The following is a 27,205-nucleotide window of genomic DNA, read 5'->3' as shown; positions in this document are numbered from 1 at the left end:
GAAACCTGTGAATGAGTAGATGGTTGATTTGGCTTGGAATGTCTGTCTGTACGTGCCCATGTGTAAGTATCTGACATGGACTACTTTACCTCCAGCTGTCTCATGTAATGTCAGGGTGTAATTTCTCTTCAAACAGTAAGTGTAAAGTGTGACAGACGGGGCTTTAATATGGCCTCTATGGCATCTTATGACTATTAGAAAACCAAACATACGTCAGTCCATCAAAGTGTGTAAGCAGTATTATACAAGCCATCTAAAATGTTGATGCGAACCACTGATCTTGGAATTTGACAAGAGTAAAAGAAGTTAGTGTACACACTGATCTAAAAGAGTGTTTCACAATGTGTCATTATTCTCATAAAACATACAATATACTGAAAGCCATAATTCGTTTTACTGAAAGATGCACAAAACATATGCAGTACAGATGTACCCACAAACATCAGTGACTCCATTAGATTGTTAACATGCTATTGCTAACGCTGTTTAACTGTTTGTTAGCAGCAGGAAACTCATGGCTAGTGAAGTTCTCTGTAACGCCTCAAGGATCCCTGGAATGTAACAGCTTTTAGCTTTGCCCCACCGCTTTCCTTTCCTGACAGCCCCCTGCTGTGGTGCTGGCTGTGACTCTCTCCCAGCTCCTCTTGCAGATGGGTAAGTGGGCCCAGGACTGGGGGTGGTGGGCGGCGCATCAGGCCCTGTTTGTTCAGCAGGTAGTGTTTAAACCCTCATCAGGAGCCTTGCTGGTAATGGATGGCTGTGGTCCCCAGCTTTCTTGGCTCCAGCAGCACGTGGAAGGATCACATTACCCCTCGCCACCTTCCCCTCTCGCGCCACTCACCAGAGCGAGGGACTCCGATTAACATTTAAGAAAACGGCGCTGGGGTTTTGGGGCACGGACCTGTGGCCTGAGTTGCAGCCCACCAACCACTGGCTTTATTGGAAGCAGAGCTAAGTGTTTGTTTTCATTGTGTTGTTGGAAAAGAGAGACGGGGCTGCCTTCGTGCACCTTCAAGTGGGGCCTCTGAGATGCGTGCGGAAGAGAGATTGCCCTCCCCACACAACGGAATGGCAAAGACGCCAAGTCGTCACAGCTTCAGGACCTTGGAAAACTAAGCCCTCGTTCTTTTTTCTTTCTTTAACATAACATTCTTAAATCTAACAATCCCCTCGAGAGCTCTGTAGGAAGGAACTGGGTTTAAACTAAGGTGAAATAGCAGCCAACTGAAAATGCCCACTTTGAACAGCTTGAGATGAAAAAAGTGCTAAATTATTAACTAGACTATGTAACATTTTATCTAATGCTGCAACGGGTAATGCTAGAAGAACATGAACTTTGCCCTTTTAAAGCGTATGCAGTTTAACCCTTCAGAGGGAAGAATTCCAACGTTAACTCTTAAACATCACAATAGATAATATACACTCATACTGATTCTATTGCTGTATAATAGAAACAACAGATGGATATGATCAAAAAATGTTCAACAAATTAGCATATAACTCAAACATGACGTTCTGAAATGATAATCTACTGTAAATGAGAGAAGGGATAAGTTGAAACAGAAGTCCACGTACTGCCTCTTATTGTCCATGGTTTAGATCAGTGTTTCCTAACCTTTTTTGGTTACTGTACCCCAAATCACATTTTGATCTGACTGGAGAATCCACAAAGTACCCCCTCGTGCATTTTACCAGTAGGCCAATGGTCTTTTCAGTCTTCCCCACGTACCCCCTGTGGATAGCCCAAGTACCCCGAGGGGTATACTGTGCATTCAAAGTATTCAGACCCCTTGACTTTTTCCACATTTTGTTACGTTACATCCTTATTCTAAAATGGATAACATTTTTAAAAAATGTCCTCATCAGTCTACACACAATACCCCATAATGACAAAGCGAAAACAGTTTTATAGATTTTTTGGGGGTGGCAAATTTATTAAAAATGAAAAACCTATCTTATTCACAAGTATTCAGGCCCTTTGCTATGCCACTCGAAATTGAGCTCCGGTGCATCCATGAGGTTGAAGGAATTATCCGTAGAGCTCAGAGACAGGGTGGTATCGAGGTACAGATCTGGGGAAGGCTACAACAAAAATTCTGCAGCTTTGAAGGTCCCCAAGAACACAGTGGCCTCCATCATTCTTAAATGGAAGAAGTTTGGAACCACCAAGACAGAGCTGGCCACAGTAAAAGGCATTGTGTGTTGGGGTATTGTGGGGTATTGTGTGTAAATTGAAGGGGGAACACGATTTAATCCATGTTAGAATAAGGCTGTAACGTAACAAAATGTGGGAAGAGTCAAGGGGTCTGAATACTTTCCGAAAGCACTACATACCCCAGGTTGGGAACCACTGTGTTAGATTACCTCTTTGTAGTTACAGTTCTGTCCACATCTCATCCATTACTTTTTGAGTCCATTGCATCTGATATAATTTAGCCACAGTCAGCTAATCCAAAGATTGAGATTATATCCCCATGGTGTTTCAAATGTTCTGACATTGTTTCTTTCAGTCAAGAGTTTTTTTTTAATGTCAGCTGTTCATATCCTAGGACAGTTTCGAGTGTTCTAATGCCAGTCACATATAATTATGTCAGTGAAGTCTCTTGCTGAGGACCCATGTTTGTCTGGCTGTTCCTCTAATGGAGCCTGTCCATGACCTGCAGCACGTCGTCCAGGATGGAGGGGCCCAGGTCCAGGCTGAAGGAGAAGCTGTTGTCCACCTCATCCAGCTGCAGTGTGTCCTCATGGCAGGTCTGAGTGGAATCTCCATCCCTGCCAGAGCTCAGACTGCCTTGGCCAGGACTGTAGCTACTGACCATGACCCCGTGGCTGGGGCTAACACTGGCCTCGATCGACCCCTCGCCCTCCTCACTGTCCAGCATGGGCAAGGAGCTGTACTCCTTCCTCCTCTCGGAGGCGCTGTGGCTCAAGTGGGCCCTGGTCCACTCTGGGATCTTTAGGGCCTCGGCCTCACCCAGGTTAAGTCGTGGGGGTTTAGGTGGAGGGTAGCAGGCCAGGAAGAGGTTATGTTCGCTCTGAGAGCTGTGCAGTATCAGGCTGTGGCCCCCCTTCAGAAAGGATAGGTCCCCAAAGCTGTCACTGCTGGCATTGTTCCCGATGTGGGCAACGTGGCAGAAGTCGGGCAATGGGAGGCTGATCATGTTGACAGAGAGCACCTCCCTGCGCTTCTGGGTCCTAGACCAGCGGGCCGAGGCTGGCTTACGGCACAGAGACGTCTTCAGTGGCATCTTACCTGGTCCTGTTGATGTCCTTTGGTTCACTTCTGAGATTAAGCCTAAATGCAGTCTACCATCTTAGAAAAAAAGCTCTGTTTTGGAAAAGATAAGAAAAAAAGATAAACAAAATAATTTATTTAAATAATTTCACTTTGAGGTTAGGTTCATGTCAGATCAAGTGGTTTCCCATCAAGAACATATCATACATCTCTGATCTAAATGTCCAGGTTTACTTTCATCATTCTGCAGCATACAGGATGTGTACTATTTGTTTCCCTCTGCTTTCCAACAACGGATGTAACCTTTGGATTATGTCAAGTTTGATGTGAAAAGGCAGCAGCTATTATTTAGAGAATGCACCTGCTCTGCTTGGTTTTGTATTAATACAATTCTTCAACATTTGGCTCCTGGGAAATAGTCCAACGTGCTTTGAAGTGTTTAATTTTAAATGTTTACTTTTCAAATCCAGTTTATTCCCATAAATGCAGGTGTGGTCTGCTGAATGCACTAAAGGAATGTCTTAGCCTGATTCTGACTTTCAGTAACTGTGCACCAAATATGCACATTTTAGAGCAGACCCAACATCCTGTATAGAACTCGCCAGCTTGTAGTCCTAAGAAACGGAAATGAGTTAGCCATGGCTCGTTGGTCAAAGCCTATGTGGAAATTAATGGTTTTTTTTTCGTAGAGTTTTTGGATAAACGTCCAAATTAAGGTCTGAGGTTAGCACAGGCTTAGGAGATCTGATACGTTTTGTTCTATGAGATAATATCATTCAGTTAACACCACCTTTATGAATTATTAACCTTTTAACGTGTTTTGTGTGAAGAGGCGACTCCGGGATGCTGGCCTTCTAGGCAGAGTTGCAAAGAAAAGGCCATATCTCAGACTGGCCAATAAAAACAATAGATTAAGATGGGCAAAGGAACACAGACACTGGACAGAGGAACTCTGCCTAGAAGGCCAGCATCCCGGAGTCGCCTCTTCACTGTTGACGTTGAGACTGGTGTTTTGCGGGTACTATTTAATGAAGCTGCCAGTTGAGGACTTGTGAGGCGACACTCTAAACACTCTAATGTACTTGTCCTCTTGCTCAGTTGTGCACCAGGGCCTCCCACTCCTCTTCTATTCTGGTTAGTGCCAGTTTGCGCTGTTCTGTAAAGGGAGTAGTACACAGCGTTGTACGACATCTTCAGTTTCTTGGCAATTTCTCGCATGGAATAGCCTTCAGGCAACCACAACTACAGGCTTCACTCTTACTTTTAATCAATAGTTATTTTACGAATGGGGTGGAATTTGCTACATGTTGAGACAAAACCCAGATTCTTTCAGACACAGTATGCAAATTCATCTTGTTTTATTTGTCTTTAACTTTGGATCTGTTGAGCTGGTTTACTGGTCACAGACAGTTAGTCAGCCTTTCCTGTTTAACATGCTGGATCCAGAAGAGATCACATTCCACAACTCTTATTTGAGAGAGGTGTGGCAATACCTGACATGATTTGTTATGATGTAGAATTTAACTGGAATATGACTTTCATATACTGTAACTGGTGTCAAACTGGTGTTTGTTTTGGTCATTTAGAAGTTAATCTGTACCGTTTCAATCTCAGTTAGCTGTAAATGTTGAGCCTTGAACAGCTACCACCCATTTAGAAAGCAAGGGCATAAAACCTTTTACATAAGACAACTGAACACACTGAGGAAAGTGTGGCTCTGAAAAGATTTTGTCCATTATAGTCCATGTAAGCTCTAGGCCCAAAGCGCAAAATAAAATGCTCCTTATTCTAATCTAGTTGAGTATGATTCCAGTAACTTAGTCATTTTATTGAGTAACACAGAATGCAGTTCATCATCTCTGGCTTGTCAAATGGACAATCTCAGTGGTCTCTGTGATTTTACGGCCTCCTAACAGCTTTGCCCATATAATATCTGTGTTCGTGACTTGAAACACTCACTCTGTAAATTTGTAAGGCACTACAGCAAACATGTTTTGTTGGCCCATAAAGGTTTTACTGGCACTTTAGTAGCAGCGGGAGATGGGGAGAGTGTGGACACAACAGCATTCCTTTCCAAACATGTCAGTTGGACGAGGGCGTGTTAGAATTGTAGCGGTCAGGATCACACTAAGGAAACACTTATCTTCCAAGTCCAAATTAAAGAAGTAAAATCTGCTTTGTCAAGACCATTTACAGTTACTAAATAATCTTCCTCGTCAAACTGCCTTTAGCCGAACACGTTTGATGGAGACTGTCAAATGAGTTGGCCACCTGTCAAAATGGAAATGCCTAAAGTATATTCTCAAGAGCAGGTGTTGGTTAAGTCTCTTAAAACTAATACTTTTGATAGGTTGATCGATAGAGTTTGTAACAACATGTATGATAGATCTGTTAGCTCTTACCTGTACTGCTGTGTACACAGGGCATCTGTATCCCACACCCACACGTCTGTCTCTATCAGGAAGCCAGGCTAGGGCTGATACCTGTAGACCGTGACACTGTTTCTCCTGACATGATGGGGCTTGTTCAACTGCAGCGGGAGAAGCACAGTGAACAACCTTGAGAGAGCAAACTGGTGCCACTTCCCCAGAATATTCTCTAAATCCCGGATTTAACAGCCTAGCCACTCTTGTCTCTTACCTGAGTCTTATAATCCTTATCAGTAGAGACCCTGTCAGGTTTGTTGGTTGAGAAAGTGTCCTCTGTAAGTAACCCAGGTGAGGTGAGTGTAGAAGAGGGTTAAGACAGGCAGGTGGGGTTTTGTGTTTTTTCTCCCTACCTAACGGCAGAGAGAGTGTTTGCCCTCTGGTGATGTAACTCTTCCTGCTGTGTGAGTCTGAATCATGGGCGTAAATCCCGCTGGCTGCACCCACTACCTGAGGGAGAGGGCAGAACAGGAGCTGTCGGAGTCCCCACTGATTTACTGCTTGTAACACGGATGGAATTGAACTAGGGAAAGAGCACAGCACATTCCTCACACAGACAGGGCCACAGTGACGTGTGTGTGTGTGTGTGTGTGTGTGTGTGTGTGTGTGTGTGTGTGTGTGTGTGTGTGTGTGTGTGTGTGTGTGTGTGTGTGTGTGTGTGTGTGTGTGTGTGTGTGTGTGTGTGTGTGTGTGTGTGTGTGTGTGTGTGTGTGTGTGTGTGTGTGTGTGTGTGTGTGTGTGTGTGTGTGTGTGTGTGTGTGTGTGTGTGTGTGTGTGTGTGTGTGTGAGAGAGATAGAGGGGGGTTACTCACACTCCGATGGGGTTAACCGATCACTAATCTCCATGGCATTGTCTCTACTCTACTGATTTCCTGTGCTCTGTTAGCTTGTGTAAAGCCCCGGGGCCAACGTAGGCCATTCTGGCTGAGTGGAGGCCAATAGGCAGTGATATCGGAGGAAGCCACTGACTAGCATACAGATATCTATGTGTAGAATGGCTGAGTTGCACAAGATAACTTGTTGCAGTTCCAATTCTCACGCCTCCAGCTGCATGCTTGTTTTTGTTATTGGAATGTTGTAGGAATACTGTAGTCATAGTAGAATATGAATTGGCTTCTCAGTATTGCTAGCCTCCAGTCAATGCCACTATAGGCCCAAATGTAAATGTCTTGTAGTGTCTGTGTGTGTTTTTGGCCTCCTTAGATGTTTTCTGTAATTTAACCATTAGGCTTATTGATAATCACTGTTTGTATATTGTGTGTTTATGCTATTGACAGACTTACTTTTCCCTTCAGAGATAAAGCTTTAGCAGTGGCCAGAGGCCTACATCCCACTCTGCTCAGCTTCTACTCTGCTCCAGGGTCTCTGAGATGAAACATCCTGTAAAACAACACATTTCACTGCACTTATCCAGTGTATGTGACAAAAATAATTATATATAGATAGATGGATATATACAGTGCCTTCGGAAAGTATTCACACCCCTTGACTTTTTCCACATTTTGTTACGTTATAGCCTTATTCTAAAATGGATAAAACAAACAAATCCTCAGCAATCTACACACAATACCCCATAATGACAAAGCGAAAATTGTGCAACTCATCCCAAACCATTTCAATTGGGTTGAGTTTGTGTGATTGTGGAGGCCAGGTCATCTGATGCAGCACCATCACTCTCCTTTTTGGTCAAATAGCACTTACCCAGCCTGGAGGTGTTGGGTCATTGGCCTGTTGAAAAACAAATGATAGCGCAAACCAGATGGGATGGCGTATCGCTGCAGAATGCTGTGGTAGCCATGCTGGTTAAGTGTGCCTTGAATTCTAAATAAATCACGGACAGTGTCACCAGCAAAGAACCCCGACACCATCACACCTCCTCCATGCTTCACGGTGGGAACCACACATGCGGAGATCATCCGTTCACCTACTCTGCATCTCACAAAGACACGGTGGTTGGAACCAAAAATCTCAAATTTGGACTCATCAGACCAAAGGACAGATTTCCACTGTTCTAATGTCCATTGCTAGTGTGTGTTGGTCCAAGCAAGTCTCTTCTTCTTATTGGTGTCCTTTAATAGTGGTTTCTTTGCAGCAATTCGACCATGAAGGCCTGATTTCACGCAGTCTCCTCTGAACAGTTGATGTTGAGATGTGTCTGTTACTTGAACTCTGAAGCATTTATTTGGGCTGGAATCTGAGGCTGGTAACTCTAATGAACGTATCCTCTGCAGCAGAGGTAACTCTGGGTATTCCTTTCCTGTGGCGGTCCTCATGAGAGCCTGTTTCATCATAGCACTTGATGGTTTTTGTGACTGCACGCACTTGAAGAAACTTTCAAAGTTCTTGACATTTTCTTGGTTGACTGACCTTCATGTCTTAAAGTAATGATGGACTGTTGTTTCTCTTTGCACTGTTGTTTCTCTTTGCTTATTTGAGCTGTTCTTGCCATAATATGGACTTGGTCTTTTACCAAATAGGGCTATCTTCTGTATACCACCCCTACCTTGTCACAACACAACTGATAGGCTCAAACGCATTAAGAAGGAAATAAATTCCACAAATTAACTTTTAAGAAGGCACACCTGTTAATTGAAATGCATTCCAGGTGACTACCTCATGAAGCTGGTCGAGAGAATGGCAATAATGTGCAAAGCTGTCATCAAGGCAAAGGGTGGCTACTTTGAAGAATCTCAAATATAAAATATATTTTCATTTGTTTAATACTTTATTGGTTACTACATGATTCCATATTTGCTATTTCATAGTTTTGATGTCTTCGCTATTATTCTACAATGTAGAAAATAGTCAAAGAAAGAAAAACCCTTGAATGATTATGTGTGTCCAAACTTTTGACTCGTACTGTATATACTGAATTTGGTCTCTAAGATTATTTTACTGATCAGATCTTTTAAAATGGCTCCAATAAACAAATTCCTGCCACCCTTCCTTCCCCATTCACTCCCTAACGCCAGAACAGACCTTTAACAGATGCAATTACTCCCGCAAATGTACTAACTGCCTTATCATAACATTTATCCAAGACTGGAACTGAGCATTTCAATAACTCCCAATTCAGTATTTTTTTTCTCCACCCCTACCCCATCCACTATTTTGTTTTGTTGGGAAGCCATGGTTTCATGCTAGCAGAGCGTCAAGGGAGAGGATAGCGTGCTTTATCTGTGGTGATGTGGTCACACAGGGCTAGGGTTGCATAATTCTGGGAACTTTCAATAAATTCCCTGGGGTTCCAGGAAACCTGGTTGGAGGTTTACAGATTTTCTGCTTGTTCCCTCCTGATTCTGGGATCCCCCAACCAAGATTTTGTGAATACCTGGGAATTTATTGAAAGTTACAGGAATTTTGCAACCCTACACAGAGCTCACCATTAGACCAGGGGTTTGAGGTGTGTTTATTCTCATGTTTGTGTTAGTACATTGTCCAGACTGGGGTGATTACATTGTCCCTTGACCCTGACCATAAGAGCAGCATGGGTGTCTGACTGCCTTCTTCTCCATCTCTCCCTTCTCAGAGCAGTGTTGGTACTGTGGTCTTTCTGGGACGACTATGTTCTCCCTCAAACCTAGGATGCTACTTGTTTTTGTAATAGGAAAAAGTGCTTACAGATACTGCTTTGACTGGCTCTATAAAGCCAAATTGAGGCTTTTGTGGATATTCATTTGGGCCTTTTGTTGTGTGTTCTTGTCTTGTGAAACACAGACAGAGCAGTGTTTCACTGTGTTAAGATGTTTCCTCTCACATGGAATACACAGCAGTCCGGTTGTGGCCCTGATAGTGTATGATGAAGATCTGTACAGGATTGAAACAATGGATGCAAACCAGTGAAATCCATCACTAGACGGTGAGAGAGCCTGTGTCGTAACTGTCGCTCTACAATGATGAGTGAGTCAGATAGACAGTGATGAGCTTTGTGGCAGAGCTCCAACTGAAACTCACCTGACTGAATGGATAGACCTCTGTCCCTCAGGATAGGCAGTTTAGTTGCATCTGAAGAAGTTTAATTGTGTAACATGACAAAGTTTTCTTGTCTTCATGTATAGTTGTGGACCAAATTCCAGGGGTGGTCTTATACCATCCCATACATTTTACCTAGGCAATCTTAACAGATAAGTGATGTGAATTACATCATGTCCTCTAATAAAACAGTCTGTGTGTTCCATTTCAAATCCTTGTGTATTGTTATGATTGGAACACACACTGACTTCTTCCCCACTGTGAGATTTGTAGAAGTAATGCTTCATTGCCGTGTTTGCAGACTAGCAGACCAGACGTGTGCGTGCGTGCGTGCGTGCGTGCGTGCGTGCTGTTCTCCGTGGGAGGTCAGGGAAGTCTGAGAATGTTTACCTGCTTGTGTCTCCTGGCACCGAATTATTTGTAATTATGAAATGAAGGGTTTGATATTTAGGGTTCTTTGAACGTCTGGGCTCGGAAGTCAACAGTTTGTGGACCGCTGCATTCCAGTTGCTGTTTGTTCAGCACATTAAGCAGATAAGGAACCATAACACATGCTCAAAGCAGCAGTACAGACCTCTCATCAGGCGGCACACCAGACACACACAAACCACCAGCTTGTTCAGACTCACGCACACACACAGTAGAAATGTTTTATGTGTATTTGTACTTTAACCTTCGTTTCACTTAATTTTTTTGTCATGTCTCTTTTGGGATATTGAGGGTTTCAATTCTACATTCTTGCTGGTTCAGTGGCCCCAGTGTTTTAAAATCAAATCTGTTGCAATCAGAGGGCTTTTCCTGGAAGGCCCTGATGTGAAAGACATAATTCTGGTATTACAAAGATGTATTGTTGGATATTACATAGCTGAACAGCCCTCTTCCCCATCTCTCTGTCATAGAAACCCCCAACACATCCATCATACAGGGAAATGCCAGAGCACAGGGAGTTCACGTCTCAACTTCCATTTCTCTTTCATTTTGTTTATTTCCTTTACGGGTTTCCAAATGCACCTTCTCTATCCAGCAGGCTCAAATCCAGCCCTATACAGCCCCCCCCCCCCCCCCCCCCAGAATCCAGTGCTGACTAGCTCTTCCTTCACATTTTACACTACTCACGGACCAGAGCTTTCACCTAGACACCAGTACCTCTTCATGTAGCTTACGACCACCTGTACACAGCTTACTCAGTCAGTTGTCACATGCTGCTAGAGTAGGTTTTAGGAGTTATTGCGTGGTTTGGCCCTGTCAAAGCTGTTAAACCTCATTCAGAGAAGTTAGGGACCTATTACATAAATACAGTATGTTCCTGTTTCTATAGGTTAGCTTTCCTTCTCAGGGAAAAGGGGCCTTTGCCTGTGAATGGCATCCATAAACCAGGTGTTCAGGACTAATTCTGGAAATTACTGAACAACACAGGAAGTAGACTTGGAGCCTATTTCAATAGCTGTTATTGCAGTATTATGAGTTAGTGTTTATTCCATCATTACAAAGAGTCTGTCTGTAGACCAGGATCCTTTTGGTTCGTTTTGTCTGTCCTCAAAAAAATTATTGATCTTCTCCCATTTATAAAGCCTGAATTTACTCTTGTGAGGAATCTTAGTTTGGCTGTGGCATATGCGATCCTCCTGCCCAGTGTGTGTTTGTTTGAGTTAGCGGGAGCGTCTGGGCATACACTCGCACATATCACACACACCCCTAATGATCTCTAAATAAGTGTTTGGCTCCTATAAATCACCGGCTCCATAACCCACTGACACACGCACACACATGCACACACACTGCAGAGAAATGGCCCCTTGATTAGTTTCAACAGACTGCAGTACCATCTGTATTATTGTACCCTTTTTTTCTCTCTCTTTTAAAAAAAATAAAAAATCCACATCTAGACCTAGCAGTAATTTACCTGGACAACCACTATGGTTTGGTAGAAGTGCCGTAGTCTATAGGAGGAGCTGTTGTAAAGAAGATAGGTTTAAACGCTACGTGTGCACTATTTGTCTCAGACACCTTGGAGCAGACACCGTGCAGACCAGCTCCGTCTCAGGTTCATGACACATAATAGGCCTTCTTGACATCATCAGGTCCTCATAGCCCCCGGGAGACATACTTCTGTCATGAGCTGGGGAGAGAGCGATTTTATGAGGGGGAGCTGGAAGTCTCTCTCTCTCTCTTATCACCCCCATGCTAGCTGTGCATTGGCCATCTGACTGGGGATGTAGATAAAGGGCCTCATTGCCAAAATATTGAACTATCCCTTTAAGGAAGGAATACAGTCCTTGTATGATCATTTGCCAGATCAGATACCACTTTTCAACAAGAGTTACACACAGTTCTCTCACTTAAGACACACACACACACACACACACACACACACACACACACACACACACACACACACACACACACACACACACACACACACACAGTGACAGGTGGGGCTAATGTAGAGCAGATCTCCTGATCCCATCTGTCTGTGGGGGGAAATACTGTGCCTGGCCACCTGTAGCATAGCCTGCCGTCTCCTGTGGAGCACCCTGACTCACCGCCCTGCCTGGCGTATGGTGATGATGTTACGGCTGGCCTGGTGTCAGGTTGTAGCATGCTGTTGGGAGGCCCCGGGCCGTGAGTGATATCAGTGCTGTTAGTCAGCCCTGAGCGAGCGAACATGGAATGGAGCAGTGTGTGTGTGTGTGTGTGTGTGTGTGTGTGTGTGTGTGTGTGTGTGTGTGTGTGTGTGTGTGTGTGTGTGTGTGTGTGTGTGTGTGTGTGTGTGTTTATGTCATCCTGCCTCTGTGCTGGCCTGGTCCTCTTTGTTGTGGGCCCCATTGTTTATCTTATGTGGTTTCCCTAGTCTCTCTCCAGCCCCTGGTGTGTTTATGGAGCAACACACACACACACACACAAACACACCTCCCCAAGTGTTTAGTTAGTCAGGGATGCACAGGCTAAGCGCGTACGTTGAGTGTGAGCCCACCAGACAAGGAAACGGCTCTCAGCTAGGGAGAACTGTGTCACTCTCCTTAGACCTTTGTTTGTGTTCAGAGCTCACTCCTACATGGGAAGTGAACCAATAGAATCTCTATTGACCTTACATGGGAAATAAATAGAGACATACAGTATCACTGTCCATATAAGCATTTCAGAGAATAGCCAGTAGAGGTCTGTGTGGAGTGAAGGTGTATGGTGGGTGGAAGGGGGGGACTGCATTCCCTCCGGCCCACAGTTACACCCTTTGTTTTGTTTAATTGAAGATGCAACAGTTGTTTATTTACTAAAGTGAGCTTGCGTGATATTTCATGGTTACATCTTAGACAAGGACTTGATCTCACATTACTGGAATGATAATCACAGCTGTCTATCCAACAGCATGGAGAGGGAGCCTGTCTCCCCACGCCATCTCCTCCTCTCTTCCTTCCCCTCTCTCTCATACACATGGGTGGATGCTGGAGTCCCAGTGATCTCTTCCAGATGGTTTACCTCACCGAGCCACTCTCTAACCCTCCGTCATTCTCTTCACTTTCTCTCTCTCCCCCTTTTTCTTCTGTGACCCACTCTGTCTCTCACACACTCACTTCTCTCCGCTCACTGTCTTGTTAGGGAGACACTTCCTTGGCACAGCAGACTTCCTTCATCTAATCCTATAAAACAGGTTTATTCTGTGGACGCTCCGCCTCCCCCCTCCATTCAGGATTAGGGGCAGTGTGTGTGTCTGACTGACTGTGTGTGTGCACATGTATCAAATTGTATTTGTCACATCCGCCAAACACCACTGGTAAGCGTGTGTCTTTGCATACTTGTGTGTGTGTCAGCCCCTAGTGCTTACCGTGCAGCCTAGTGCTTACCGTGCAGCCTAGTGCTTACCGTGCAGCCTAGTGCTTATCGTGCAGCCTAGTGCTTACTGTGTGTGTGTGTGTGTGTCTGTCTGTCTGTGAGAGACTGATCAACAACTACAGGAAGCATTTGGTTGGAGTCATTGCAGCTAAAGGTGGCACAACCAGTTATTGAGTGTAAGGGGACAAATACTTTTTTCACACAGGGGAACTGGATGTTGCATAATTGATTAAATAAATAAAATAAGTATCTTTTTGGGGGTAAACTCAGGTTTTGGTTGAAGATCTGATAACATTCAGTATCAAAAATAGAGATCAGAGAGGGGTCAAACTTTTTGGCACTGTATGCCTGTCCTCTCCTCCCTTCCCCTTACCTGTCCTCTCCTCCCTTCCCCTTACCTGTCCTCTCCTCCCTTCCCCTTACCTGTCCTCTCCTCCCTTCCCCTTACCTGTCCTCTCCTCCCTTCCCCTTACCTGTCCTCTCCTCCCTTCCCCTTACCTGTCCTCTCCTCCCTTCCCCTTACCTGTCCTCTCCTCCCTTCCCCTTACCTGTCCTCTCCTCCCTTCCCCTTACCTGTCCTCTCCTCCCCTCACCCGTCCTGTCCTCCCTCTCTTCCCCTCACCTGTCCTCTCCTCCCTTCCCCTCACCCATCCTGTCCTCCCCTCACCTGTCCTGTCCTGTCCTCTCCTCCCTTACCCTCACCTGTCCTCTCCTCCCTTACCCTCACCTGTCCTCTCCTCCCTTACCCTCACCTGTCCTCTCCTCCCTTACCCTCACCCGTCCTGTCCACTCCTCCCTTACCCCTACCTGTCATGTCCTCTCCTCCTTTCCCCTCACCTGTCCTGTGCTCCCTTCCCCTCATCTGTCCTCTCCTCCCTTCCCCTCACCTCTCCTCTCCTCCCCCTCACCCGTCCTCTCTCTCACCCGTCCTCTCCTCTCTCTGGTCCTGTCCTGAAAAAAAACAGACCGCAGTGACGGACAGTTATCATTTGGTCCATGCGCTGTTGCACACTTATGTCACATGTAGAGCTTGTTTTTGTATTTGCACTGTGTTATCCCATTATTAATGCAATGGCTTAGCATGGTTTGCTTCTTCATATGGACCGTTTTACACTGGTAAAGGTGGTGAAATGACTATGGTAAAAATCACAGGTTGTAAATGCTTTGTACCTGTCCTTTGTCTGCCTGCCTGTCCCTGTTGATCTGACTGTTTGTCTACCCCTACAGGGCGCCCTGAGCAGTGAACGGGACTATGAAAGCGTGGTGCTGATGAATATGAGACAGGCATCAGAGAGACAGAGACTCATAGAGGAGATGCAGAGAGAGGACGAGGAGGATGCAGCATAGTACCAGCCCAGATCCAGTCTGACCCAGGCCAGGATTCAATCCAAGGTGTGTTTTCTGTAAGCGTGCGGTGCTTGACATTTGAAGGTAATTTCCGTTTGAACTGACATCTGCACCCTATACCGTGAATGCGATCTCTGCGCTTCAATGTGCCTTTGAATGAATCCTGGCCCCAGACCCAGTCAGGCTCTTCCCAGCCACAACCCAACTACACTTTGCTATACACCTGATGCTTTAGTTTCATAAAGCACATCGTCTGTGTTAAATAAAAAACAATTTTCTGTTGAATAAACATATTTTTTCAAAGAACGGGTTTCTGGTTTGTCATTTACTGAATTACTACCAGCTACTATTGTAATGTAAACTCAACCAGTGTACTTTTTCATCCAAACCACTTGTAAAACGAACAGGGGAACAAGAAGTTTATACTAACAAGGGATGTTATCATAACGTATTGCAAAAGACCCCAAAGAGATGGGCCATCCAACACTACTATACCACATCTAAATGATGCAATCATGTCATTTGCATCTGTCAGTATCACTTTCTCAAACTGTAAAACGTTTGTTCATTACCCTATCTTTGCAGCAAAGAGACTGAGTCACTTCCCTTTAATGCAATTTGAAGTTGTCTTCCAACAGTGTAAACCACAGACCATGTGATCAGAGGATGGGTAAATCATGGCTATTACATTTTTAACTGTCAATCAGTCTGGGATGGGAGTGGTAGTACTGTAGGCATGTTTTTAAGGGAATGTTTGTGGGCCCACGTGATGAAAAGGGAATATACTCTAGAGGCCCTTTATTACAGCAGTGGTGGTTATGATGATTGTTTGAGTTTTGTATATCTAAGGCTTTGCATCAAATTACAGAGGCCCCATGTACTGTACAACTTCAAGGCTGTAACTTGATCTGAAGACTTTAGTACCACCCTGCACTGAACTTTTACATTGTAGTTAGCGTTTAAAATATGCCTATTCTAAGTGCGATTCACCCTTGTCTCCTTTGTCAAATCCTGTTTACTGGTTGTGCTATAATAAATACATCTGTTCCTTGAAAGTATCATGAAGAGATAATCTGATGACTAGTTGGTCATCCCAGTGAAAACAACTTAACTGAAGATCAAATGTACACGTCCCTTAAGTCGTTGGCATTCATGAAAGATATATTCATACAGTATCATGACCGTTCGTCTCTTGCCTGAATGTTGTGGTTTCAGATGAGTTTTCCCAATAGAGGCTGTTAAAGGAGTTGCTCATGGGGGAAGAGGTCTCCTGATGTCACAGCCGAATGCTGGGATGTCTGGTCCACTTCCATTTAGGACCTGACACACTGAGCTAGACTACAGTCACTCTGACGGAGAAACAAACATTTGTAACGGTGTCCTCTCTCCGTGGGACATCCAAAAACAAAATAGATGTATGTTGTCCCTCAGGGGACTATGGTATAATGTAGTCTCTATTCCTGGGGCTGTGTGAAGTTTCCTCCTGTCATCGTGTTATTTTGGAGACTCATAGCCAGCTGGTTGGTCCAACCCAGTGATCCATCTCCCCGGCACTCCCAGCCTGCCGCAGCTCTCTTACACAACGGCCAGCTGTGGTGTGGTGTGAGCCATCTTGTCCCTACACTTCTCGCCCCACACTCCTACTGCAATATACACTAATCAGATGGTTCTGTTTATGCATTTGGTGGACGGCCTGTCATACCCCTGAGAGAAAAAAGCTGAACATTGAGTCCAAATTACAAGAGGGAATACAATTACAGTTCCAGAAACACATCCTGACCGTGACCTGTGCCAGCGGATTGTGCTGCATGCAAATGAAACGGGAAGACGTGGCGTCCCAACAAAAGCCATCCAATCAACAGGAGAAGCCTCCGGCGGCATCTTCACAGCATCTTCCTCTTCCTCAGATCCTCTGTCCGTGTGGAAGCTGGCAGCTCCTCAGATGCCAGCAGAACCTGGAACCGACCACAGTTGCGCCCACATGGAGAAATTAGGGGCCTTTTGATATTTGGGTGTAAATTGTGGCCAAGCCACGGCAGCAGGCCTGGCGAAGGCTTAGCCTCAGACAGGCGCTGGCAGCCCAGAGACTAATGAAACCACCCAGTAGCAGCAGAAGTGCTGGCTCACATGGTCTCCACCAGGCATGTCTGCAGCACACTCGTCACACTTACAGGACCCGACTAACTTGCCCCTATGTACTGAGGTCTCACTGGCCCATTTTTAGTCTAAAAACCACCTATATGCTGCAGACATGCCATATTTCCCCTCAACCTGAGGCGGGAAGGCACAGTTCCAATGGCTTGTTTAGAGCTTCTTCTTTTTAAGAGAGCATGATGCTCATTTGTCCAACAAATGTAATGCTTACCATATTGTACTGACAGATGGCAGACAGGAAGATCAGACTTCCAACCTGTCCTTTTAAGTATACTCTACTTCCTTGAGAGTTGGGACATGCCACGGAAAAAATTACATCAAATCACCTTTATTATAATTTCTTCACATGCATCTAATTATATTACCAATGATATGAAAACTAACATTCTCACTACATCAATAGCTCCCTTTTGCACCAACTTTTGACAGTTTTATCTGTCACTTATTTCTTAGTTATATGTACATATCTACCTCATAACCCTGTACATTGTCTCTGTACTGGTACCCTGTGTATATATCCAAGTTATTATTACTCATTGTGTATTTATTACGTGTTATTTTCTTTCTCTCTGCATTGTTGGGAATGGCCCATAATTAAGCAGTTCACTTAAATCTACACCTGTTTACAGAGCATGTGAGAAAATGGAATAGGATTCAGGGTAGAGGAATATTTGCATGCTAGTAAAAGTAATATTTGCTTGGCCTAAAGGCAATGTAAAACTTTGGAACTGATTCATCATCATACTCTTGACATTCAGATTCAGTTAGTAATGAAGTGAACTACATTCCATACTCATGGAAAATTAATCTTGAGGATTTGGTCATTTGTGCTGTAATCCTCTCTGGAATGTACTTTTCTTGACATCGTCCTATTTCCCTGAAGTCTGTAAACCCATTGCTATGATAGATTATGAACAAGCCACTACACACATTTGGTAGCTGCTCCATCACATTGGAGTGAGTTTGAAAGAGTACAACAGATTTTGGACAAGTAGTGTCATTATACAAATTCACACATTTGCTAACGGCGCAAATAACGAGCTGGAGAATTGATCATTCAAAATTCAGTAATCTGTACCCCTTGCTAAAAAAAATTAATGGAAGACAAAGGACCATTACATCACAAAGAACAGTAGCAAAATGAATGTATAGAATCCATCCTTGATTTGTGATGTAATACGTACAATATAGGTTTTAGCTCTGGCTCCTCATTGGACAGAACACTACCACCACAACCTTGTGGCCCAAGACACACTATCAGTGTCATTGATCCACAGTCAGGTCACTCAGTCTCCTTGTGCATGCACCACACCAGCGTTTGTCCCACGCCTGTCATCGTCACCATGCGGAAGCCAATCTTCTCCAACTTGTCCAACACCAACCGCGGAGGTTCGTCCACGTGGTACTCCGAGCTGCAAGGGGCACAAAGTTTTGTTTTTTCTCAGATGTAAAATGTCAAACTCATTCTGTGAACTCTGTCAGGAGTGCGAACACACGCAGGAGAACTCAGCTAAATGAGCCAGGATTGTGTTTATGTGATTATTCCCTGCACACCTTGGTTCATTTCCCAAAAGCACTTGTGGCAGATCCGCAATGACAACACTTCCCTGTTCTGTGTTCGATCAGCTCAGCTTGTCTGCTCCCAAACTACAGAGCAACAGCCTTTGTACCACTACTACACCATTCTTCTGTGGCTCAGAGGTTTGTCATAATCTTGGCCGTAAGGATGGAGACATACAATGAGATATGCTCAACACTCACAAATTGTTCCCCAGCATGGTGGTTTTCCTGGCTCCCAGGTAGTTCATTATTGCTAGGTCAGAGTATACATCTCCTACCATGGTTGGCCCAGTCTCCTGAAAAACAGATATTCAGGTGTGTGCACAAATGCTATACGCAGAGTGTACAAAACATTAACACATTACTAATATTGATACACAATATTAGGAAGGACTTTTCTTGATACACACAGGAAACTGTTGAGTGTGAAAAACCCAGCAGCGTTGCAGTTCTTGACACAAACCTGTGTACCTATTACCATACCCGCTCAAAGTCACTTAAATCTTTTGTCTTGCCCATTCACCCTCTGAATGGCACACACACACAATCCATGTCTCAATATTTAAAAATCATTCTTTAACCTGTCTCCACCCCTTCATCTACACTGATTGAAGTGGAATTAACAAGTGACATCAATAAGGTATCATAGCTTTCACCTAGATTCACCTAGTCAGTTTGTCATGGAAAGAGCATCTGTTCTTAATGTTTTGTACACTCCGTTGCATTCTTGAAATAAACAAACCCCGAAAATATGCATGCCATGCCATCCACAATCTCGATAACAATTGACCAATTATGCACAGAAATAGGCCTACATACTTTATTTGACTGAGCAGTGAACATGTTTTTAATTTGGTGCACTGTAGAAAAAACGAGACGCGAGTTGCTTTGCACTAGTTCGAATTTGTATCGCTTCCATGTTTGCAAATGTTACAATGTTGCAAACATGGACATAGGTTTCAGCTATGTAATAAGCTACACGTCAAAATCGGCGACATTGTTGCAGAACCTTCCTTTACAAAATCTTTAGTTTCTATAACATTTCGACGCGCGCGTCAACCGCAAGGATGCAGTCTGTATGCTATGACGGGAAGAGGAATACTAACCAGCCGGATCTGAGTACTAACGAGTACATAGGGCATCCTGGATCTCAACCGTTTAACGGGTAGTCCCCCGGGAATGGATGATAAGACAGTTACTTAACAGACACGACAGTGCCCTTTCCAAGTTTCACTCGCACTGACAGCTCACAACAGAATGCGGAAACACCCATCGCAATGGACCAATCATAGCTCTCTCAGCAACTTGTCAACAATGCTGGTGCATGCACAGTGCGCGTGCTTGTCCAATATTATAGTAAAAGAAAAAGCTATTCATTTAGGCACACAATATTGCTTATTTTACGCATCAAACTGGAAAGAATGTGAACATGTTTTATATTAAAGGCATATCTGATGTCATATGTATGGCGTTTTAAAACCTATTAAAATCAGGGCCACTCATAAATGTAGCAGCACTATTTGTTTAAAGATTATACACTCCCCTCTATATGTATTTGGACAGTAAAACTAACCTTTTTAATTTGCCTCTATACTCCAGATTTTTTTTGTGGATAAAATGTTACAAATGAGGCGAGAGTACAGAATGTCACCTTTATTTGAGGGTATTTTCATATCTGTTTTACCGCTTAGAAAGCACTTTATGCATATTGTCCCCCCATTTTAAGAAGTCATATGTATTTGGACTAGTTCACTTATAGTGTATTAAAGTAGTCAAAAGTTTAGTATTTGGTCCCATAATCCTTGCACACAATGACGTTATCAAGCTTGTGACTGCAAATTTGTTGGATGCATTTGCAGTTTTTGGTTGTGTTTCAGAGGATGTTTTGCCCGATAGGAACTAAATGGTGAATAATATATTGTCATTTTGGAGTCACTTTTATTGTAAGTAAGAATAGAAGATGTCTCTGAACACTTCTACATTAAGCTGGATGCTACCATGATTATGGATAATCATGAATGAATCATGAGAAAGTTAGAGGCACAAAGATCATACTTCACCCAAAATGCTAACCTTCCCTGTTATTGGTAATGGTGAGAGGTTAGCATGTTTTGTTTTAGTAATTTTCTCACTCATTATCCGGATTAATTTAGAAGTGTTCAGAAACGTCTTATCTGCTCACTTAGAAAGAAAATGACTCCAGTCATCATTCACCATTCAGTTAAATTTGGGCAAATCATAACCCAAAACACTTTGGCTACTTTAATACACTATAAGTGAATTTCTACAAATACATGGGGGGGTTGCTTTCATTTCTGAAAAGTGCTTTCATTTCTGAACAGTAAAACATATGTATGATAAATACCCTCAAAGAAAAGCTGACATGCTGTTGTTTTGCCTCATATTCATAATTTCATCTCAAATGTAAACTGTTGGAGTACAGAGCCAAAAGTAAAGAAAATCCTTTACTGTCCAATCACATATAGTGGGGAGTGTAGGTCGGTTTACGTTTCATGCGGATGTTATCTGTGAAGTGAATTTAGGTGATGTTGAAATCAGAGAACCCAGGCTCTCCATTGCGTATAGTGGCCTGAACATTTGCCATGTTCATGGTTTTCTCGGTTCGGCTCAGGTTTATCTTTGAAATGGTACATTATGTCTACTGTGGTTTCAGCCAAAACACGGATGTGTAACAATCTTACATATGTGAAGAGCTTCTTTAGGCTACAAGTAAGTTATCTCGAATAACTAAAATAAAAACCTTGTCTGTCAAACTTGTAAGCGGTTGACAGAGTTCTTCTGTTTGTTTTTTTCCCCCTCTGTCTCCCGTGATGATTTGCTTTGTTATATTGGGAAACATTCCATGGTCAAACACTCATTATCGCGATAGCCTACTTCAAAGATAGACTTTGCTGCTTTCAGTATCCCATCACTGTATTGATGAATGGTGACAGTATTTCCAGGTGCTAAATATGGGCTATTATGTTGCCTTTCCAGTTTTGTTACAAATTACTTTTAGATTCAATCTACATCACGTGTTAATACACAGTCCTATAGCATATACTGTGATGTTGTATGCATACAGAACTCAACCATATTTTTACAGTCTGGAACTATGATTTCCTTTTCTAAGATTTATTTTATTTCCCTTTCAGTGCAGCAAAAACTAATTTGGATTAGTCTTTTGAGGCTGTAGGGGAAATGAAAGACATAACCCATATCCTAACAACAATGGAGGGGACATTGATTAAATCAGCAATATGAATGTAATGTCCTTTTGATGCCAAAGAGGACTTGACAGACAATCAGTTTGGCTTTGCATGTCATGCTCAGTGGGGCTGGTAATTTATAGTGTGATCACAGCTTGATATTGCTCTGATGGGAAGAGATATGGGAGTAAACCAGACCTTACTCATGGTACACAAAACCCATTCCATGCACTTTGATACAGCAGAGTTGCAGACAATTTGTTTATGTGTTTTGGAAGTTGTTATTGTGAAACACATACATACATTCAATTGATCAGATAACTAATTTTGGTTTCTGATTTTATGTGATTCTTGGAACTACATTTTATTAGCATGTGTCACTTGTATGGTACATCAAACCCAAATTATAACCTTGCTGTTAAATAACGACTGCCTTTCTCAAGCGTAATTTATGTCTTTATCAAATAATGTTTTCTACGCTGCATTACACAGTCATACAAACTCTAACAAGCTGATAAGTACAGGCTATGCGTTCCCATTGACACAGGTGGGAGGTTTGGTGAGAAGATTGCCACCTGCTGGCTTTGTAGACCAATGTCACCAGTAGGCTTCTTACCCACTCATCTGCACAAAGGAAGTAATAAAAAAAAAAAAAAAAACGTAAGGGTAGTTTCCCAGAAAGTGTCTTTTTCGTATTTTTATCGCCACCCAAAGAGCACAGGAGACCTGATTCAGGAAGGAAAACAGGAAACCAGTGGGGCTGTCGCTGCTGTACTCCAAAAACAAATGAAATACAACTTCTGCCAAAAAACACTCTCTTAGAATGTATTCCTGGGGCCCTCGGAATGTCCTGTGGTCCTCTGAGGAACTTCCTGATCTAGCTCATCTGCTGTGCATTATTAGAGCCCCGGGTCGCCTTTACAGTGACCTGGAGGGACAGCAGGGCTCATCCCTGGAGCAGCCTACCCAGCCACAGGAAGCAGTTTGCTGCTGTGACAAGGGCCTCTCCTTCACCTCACCACTGAGAATTAGTGATGAGGGGAGAGATACTATTTACTGTCTGAAGAGTACTTCCCCACAGACAGCAGTAAGAACACATACTGCCACATGATGGGAAATGCAAGGCTGCCCTTGACCCTGTCGGGCTTCAGCAACAGGGAGTTTAATTTATCAAAACAGCAGTAGCTCAGTCAATCTTTGAATACTACACACTCACACACACACATTCTCACTCACACACACTCAATTATTTTTTATTTGCTGAATGCACTGGAAATCCATATGCCACCTACAGTTCCAGTTTCTAAATATGTGCCTGTGCTATGGTCGCAAAACACACATTTATGTTTTCCACCACAAAAAAATACACCTCTGTCCTTTGCGGAAGTGTGATTTATACACAAGGCATTGCAATGATAATCGGTTGATTGTTGATTGTCTGCCGTTTTATAGTGTGCGGTTATTAGTATTGTATTGAATTAGCTAAACAGCCACTCATACCCAATTTATCATTAGATTGTTATCGCTATGTAAAATGATTGTAATAAATGCCTATTAGAATGCTCCTTCAGATTCCTGCTTTGCCTTGGACGATAAGACGTCTCCAAATGAAAAGTCACAAGGATTAGATTTAGGGAGCACTTCTATAGTTTCTGAACCTACCCTACAGACCTAACACAAAGGAATGTTGTTTCTTTCAGAAGCCTTCACTGATTATTGTTCACCAGTCTAGGAGACATGGAGGAATAGTACTCTTTTGTATGAGTTTAACAGTTCTCTTTAATTGATTTGCTTCATCCTGGCATCTTCCTTTGGACAGAGGTCCCAGCAACCCACACAAGGTATTGAGCAATGCATGAAGTCAATGGCTGATGGATTTATTTGCTGTGAGGATCAGTGGGAGAGGACCAGAGACGAAGGTAACATACTAGAATTAGCTGCTAAAGCAATCTCTTTAAATCATGGATGTATAGTGTGGGCTGGATGAATTATGTTCTTACAGAAAGAGAAATCAAATAGTAAGCAATAAGTATCGAGCTGCCAGATCAGATATTCAGTTATGGTTGAATCAACTATGTTACCATGTCATTTCAACAACAAATATCTATGTGATGATGTTGAATCAACATGGAAAACTCATTGGGTTTGCAAAAAGTCATCAACGTAAGAGAATTTCATATTTACTTCACCCAACTTTTAACCTACATTTTTTGTTAATTTCACTTTTAATTCACGTTAGTTGACAACTCAACCAAGTGTTAATCAAAATGAAATGTTTAATTGACATCTGTGCCCAGTGGGGAGAGTATATAAGCAGGCAAACCTCCAGATGTATGGTGATACTCCCGTAATTGGAGTAAAATAATGGACAACAATACTTAGGCTTATATTGACAGCTAATACATACTACAGTTGAAGTCGGAAGTTTACATACACCTTAGCCAAATACATTTAAACTCCGTTTTTTTTTTTTTTTTTTTTTTTTACAATTCCTGACATTTAATCCTAGTAAAAATGCCCTGTCTTAGGTCAGTTAGGATCACCACTTTATTTTAAGAATGTGAAATGTCAGAATAATAGTAGAGAGCTTTTATTTCTTTCATCACATTCCCAGTGGGTCAGAAGTTTACATACACTCAATTAGTATTTGGTAGCATTGCCTTTTAATTTGTTTAACTTGGGTCAAACGTTTCGGGTAGCCTTCCACAAGCTTCCCACAATAAGTTGGGTGAATTTTGGCCCATTCCTCCTGACAGCTTGTGTAACCGAGTCAGGTTTGTAGGCCTCCTTGCTCTCACACGCTTTTCCATTTCTGCCCACATATTTTCTATAGGATTGAGGTCAGGGCTTTGTGATGGCCACTCCAATACCTTGACTTTGTTGTTCTTAAGCCATTTTGCCACAAATTTGGACGTATGCTTGGGGTCATTGTCCATTTGGAAGACCCATTTGTGACCAAGCTTTAACTTCCTGACTGATGTCTTGAGATGTTGCTTCAATATATCCACATAATTTCCCCCCCTCATGATGCCATCTATTTTGTGAAGTTCACCAGTCCCTCCTGCAGCAAAGCACACCCACAACATGATGCTGCCACCCCCATGCTACATGGTTGGGATGGTGTTCTTTGGCTTGCAAGCCTCCCCCTTTTTCCTCCAAACATAACGATGGTCATTATGGCCAAACAGTTCTATTTTTGTTTCATCAGACCAGAGGACATTTCTCCAAAAAGTACGATCTTTGTACCCATGTGCAGTTGCAAACCGTAGTCTGGATTTTTTTATGGCGGTTTTGGAGCAGTGGATTCTTCCTTGCTGAGCGCCCTTTCGGGTTATGTCGATACAGGACTCGTTTTACTGTGAATATAGATACTTTTGTACCTGTTTCCTCCAGAATCTTCACAAGGTCCTTTGCTGATGTTCTGGGATTGATTTGCACTTTTCGCACCAAAGTATGTTCATCTGTAGGAGACAGAACGCGTCTCCTTCCTGAGCAGTATGACGGCTGCGTGGTCCCATGGTGTTTATACTTGCGCACTATTGTTTGTACAGATGAACGTGGTCCCTTCAGGTGTATGGAAATTGCTTCCAAGGAAGAACCAGACTTGTGGAGGTCTACAGTTTTATTTCTGAGATCTTGGCTGATTTCTTTAGATTTTCCCATGATGTCAAGCAAAGTGGCACTGAGTTTGAAGGTAGGCCTTGAAGTTCATCCAGAGGTACACCTCCAATTGACTGAAATTATGTCAATTAGCCTATCAAAAGCCATGAAATCATTTTCTGGAATTTCCCAACCTGTTTAAAGGCACAGTCAACTTAGTGTATGTAAACTTCTGACCTACTGGAATTGTGATACAGTGAATTATAAGTGAAATAATCTGTCTGTAAACAATAGTTGGAAAAATGACTTGTGTCATGCACAAAGTAGATGTTCTAACCGACTTGCCAAAATTAGAAAAATTAGTTTTAATGACTCCAACCTAAGTGTATGTAAACTTCCGACTTCAACTGTATATACATTTTATATTAGTTTTCTATTCTTGTTTTTTTGATTTTATTTGTTTTTAGTCTCACCCTACAGCTACCCTCAACCACTCCCATTTATTTCTGAAAACCATCCAGTTTTGATTTCTAATTAAGTGATAATGCCTGAGAAGCCGGTGTTTGGAGGATATATTGTCCCAGTTGTTGTTAAGCCCGAGACGAAGTCAATATATCCTCCAAAAACTGGCTTTGAAGGCATTATCACTTTTATACAACAGGTTACTAACATATTCAAATAGTGATTTATATATTTTAATTAAAAACTTTATTTTGATGAATTATTTTTACAATTTCATCCTTACACAAGATATAGTCCCGATATGAATCTAGGGTTGCCACCCAAGTCGGCTGGTCATTCGTTCTATTGGTTCAGTTGCTAGAGATGCGACCCAGTCATTCAGTCTTTTTGTTCTGTATCTATGGACGCGACCTAGTAGTTAGTTCTAAATGTACCATTACCATACTGGCTGGCAACGTTCTTATCCCTTGCTTGTTATCTAGCCAACTAATAACAGCAAAGTAGCTGCATTTGCATTTGTTTAAGCTGTTTTCTCGTGACATTTATTTGGATACATCCGTAACAATGAGCTAATGATGCACGATTTCGCCTGGCATGGAAAATGTGCTCACTCGTCAGGACACTGTTGTTCAGAGGAGCTAGCCAACAACACAGCTAACACAATCCCTTAAAACTGAAGCTGGAAAGACAGCAAACTTGCTGCACTTCGTTTAGTTTTACCTCTTTGCAATTGACATTTCTTTGTATATATCCATAAAAATGATGGCAGCTGATTCATGATTTCTGAGAAACGCTGCCTGTCTGTCTCCTCCCGATTCCCGACATGTTCATTACCATGAGACAGCTGGAGATCGAATTTGAATATTGAAACAATGTTGGAGAGACAGACAGCAAGGTTCTTCCAAATCTCCGCTGTTGAAAACAAAATGTTAGTCTAAAAGAAATGTGAGATAATGTCTAGATGCTTTTTATAGTGGAGATCAAGATTATAAAGTGCCTGGCTGAGCTGATGAAACAGTGGATTGCGCAGTCAGATGGAACAGAGTAAATAGGCATTTTAAGATCATACATTTAAGATTTAGCTGGTGGTAACTTGTGGAATAGACACCGTTTGGAATGTGGTTTTAACCAATCGACATTTGGGATTATACCCGTTGTATAATAGCATATATCTTTCAACTGTGCTCTAATGTTTCACAAAAGTTCTGAACCTTTCTATTCTCATAGTTTCTACAGATTGTAAATGAAAGATTAATATTTTTACTAGAAGTATTATTAAATTATTGATAGATTGACTATGGCTTTTCAAGTCACCCAGCAGTTCTTTTTGCAGAGTTAGCTCCAGGTAAATGTTGCAATTCTTGAACATTCCATATGCAGCCAAAAACAAGCTGCATATGGGCAGTACC

The 27,205-nt window shown here is 42.7% G+C and overlaps 3 protein-coding genes across 7 annotated transcripts in view; 1 reads left to right on the top strand and 2 right to left on the bottom strand.

Annotated features, from left to right (window-relative positions):
- The window catches only part of LOC139553640 (dnaJ homolog subfamily C member 17-like), a 54,580-nt gene extending 39,463 nt beyond the window's left edge, over positions 1-15,117 (top strand). For 3 of the 4 annotated variants that reach the window (XM_071366188.1, XM_071366186.1, XM_071366187.1), the window contains one exon: positions 14,692-15,117. In XM_071366188.1, coding sequence (XP_071222289.1) covers positions 14,692-14,811 — 120 coding nt within the window. In that variant the 3' untranslated portion in view covers positions 14,812-15,117. The remainder of the gene's footprint in view (positions 1-14,691) is intronic. The other variant, XR_011670693.1, reaches the window with a different exon arrangement.
- Positions 376-6,101, bottom strand: LOC139553642 (cdc42 effector protein 3-like). Of its 2 annotated transcripts, XM_071366189.1 has the most exons (3): positions 5,876-6,101; positions 5,638-5,765; positions 376-3,328 (listed from the first exon to the last, which is right to left on the bottom strand). In XM_071366189.1, the coding sequence occupies exon 3, from the start codon at positions 3,246-3,248 to the stop codon at positions 2,637-2,639; it is 612 nt and encodes a 203-aa protein (XP_071222290.1). In that variant the 5' UTR covers positions 3,249-3,328; positions 5,638-5,765; positions 5,876-6,101; the 3' UTR covers positions 376-2,636. The 2 variants fall into 2 exon arrangements, with proteins under 2 accessions (XP_071222290.1, XP_071222291.1); XM_071366190.1 differs by having other exon boundaries at positions 5,638-6,101.
- Positions 15,118-17,277: 2,160 nt separating the features above from the next.
- On the bottom strand, positions 17,278-19,849 carry LOC139553639 (GTP cyclohydrolase 1 feedback regulatory protein). The gene is made up of 3 exons (XM_071366185.1): positions 19,632-19,849; positions 18,727-18,821; positions 17,278-18,377 (listed from the first exon to the last, which is right to left on the bottom strand). The coding sequence occupies exons 1-3, from the start codon at positions 19,665-19,667 to the stop codon at positions 18,248-18,250; spliced, it is 261 nt and encodes an 86-aa protein (XP_071222286.1). The 5' UTR covers positions 19,668-19,849; the 3' UTR covers positions 17,278-18,247.
- Between the last annotated feature and the right edge of the window lie 7,356 nt (positions 19,850-27,205).

The sequence above is a fragment of the Salvelinus alpinus genome, chromosome 25 (assembly GCF_045679555.1).
Source record: "Salvelinus alpinus chromosome 25, SLU_Salpinus.1, whole genome shotgun sequence".
Lineage (NCBI taxonomy): Eukaryota > Metazoa > Chordata > Actinopteri > Salmoniformes > Salmonidae > Salvelinus > Salvelinus alpinus.
The sequence above is the reverse complement of the archived record's forward strand: the minus strand, read 5'-3'. Positions and strand labels throughout refer to the sequence as shown.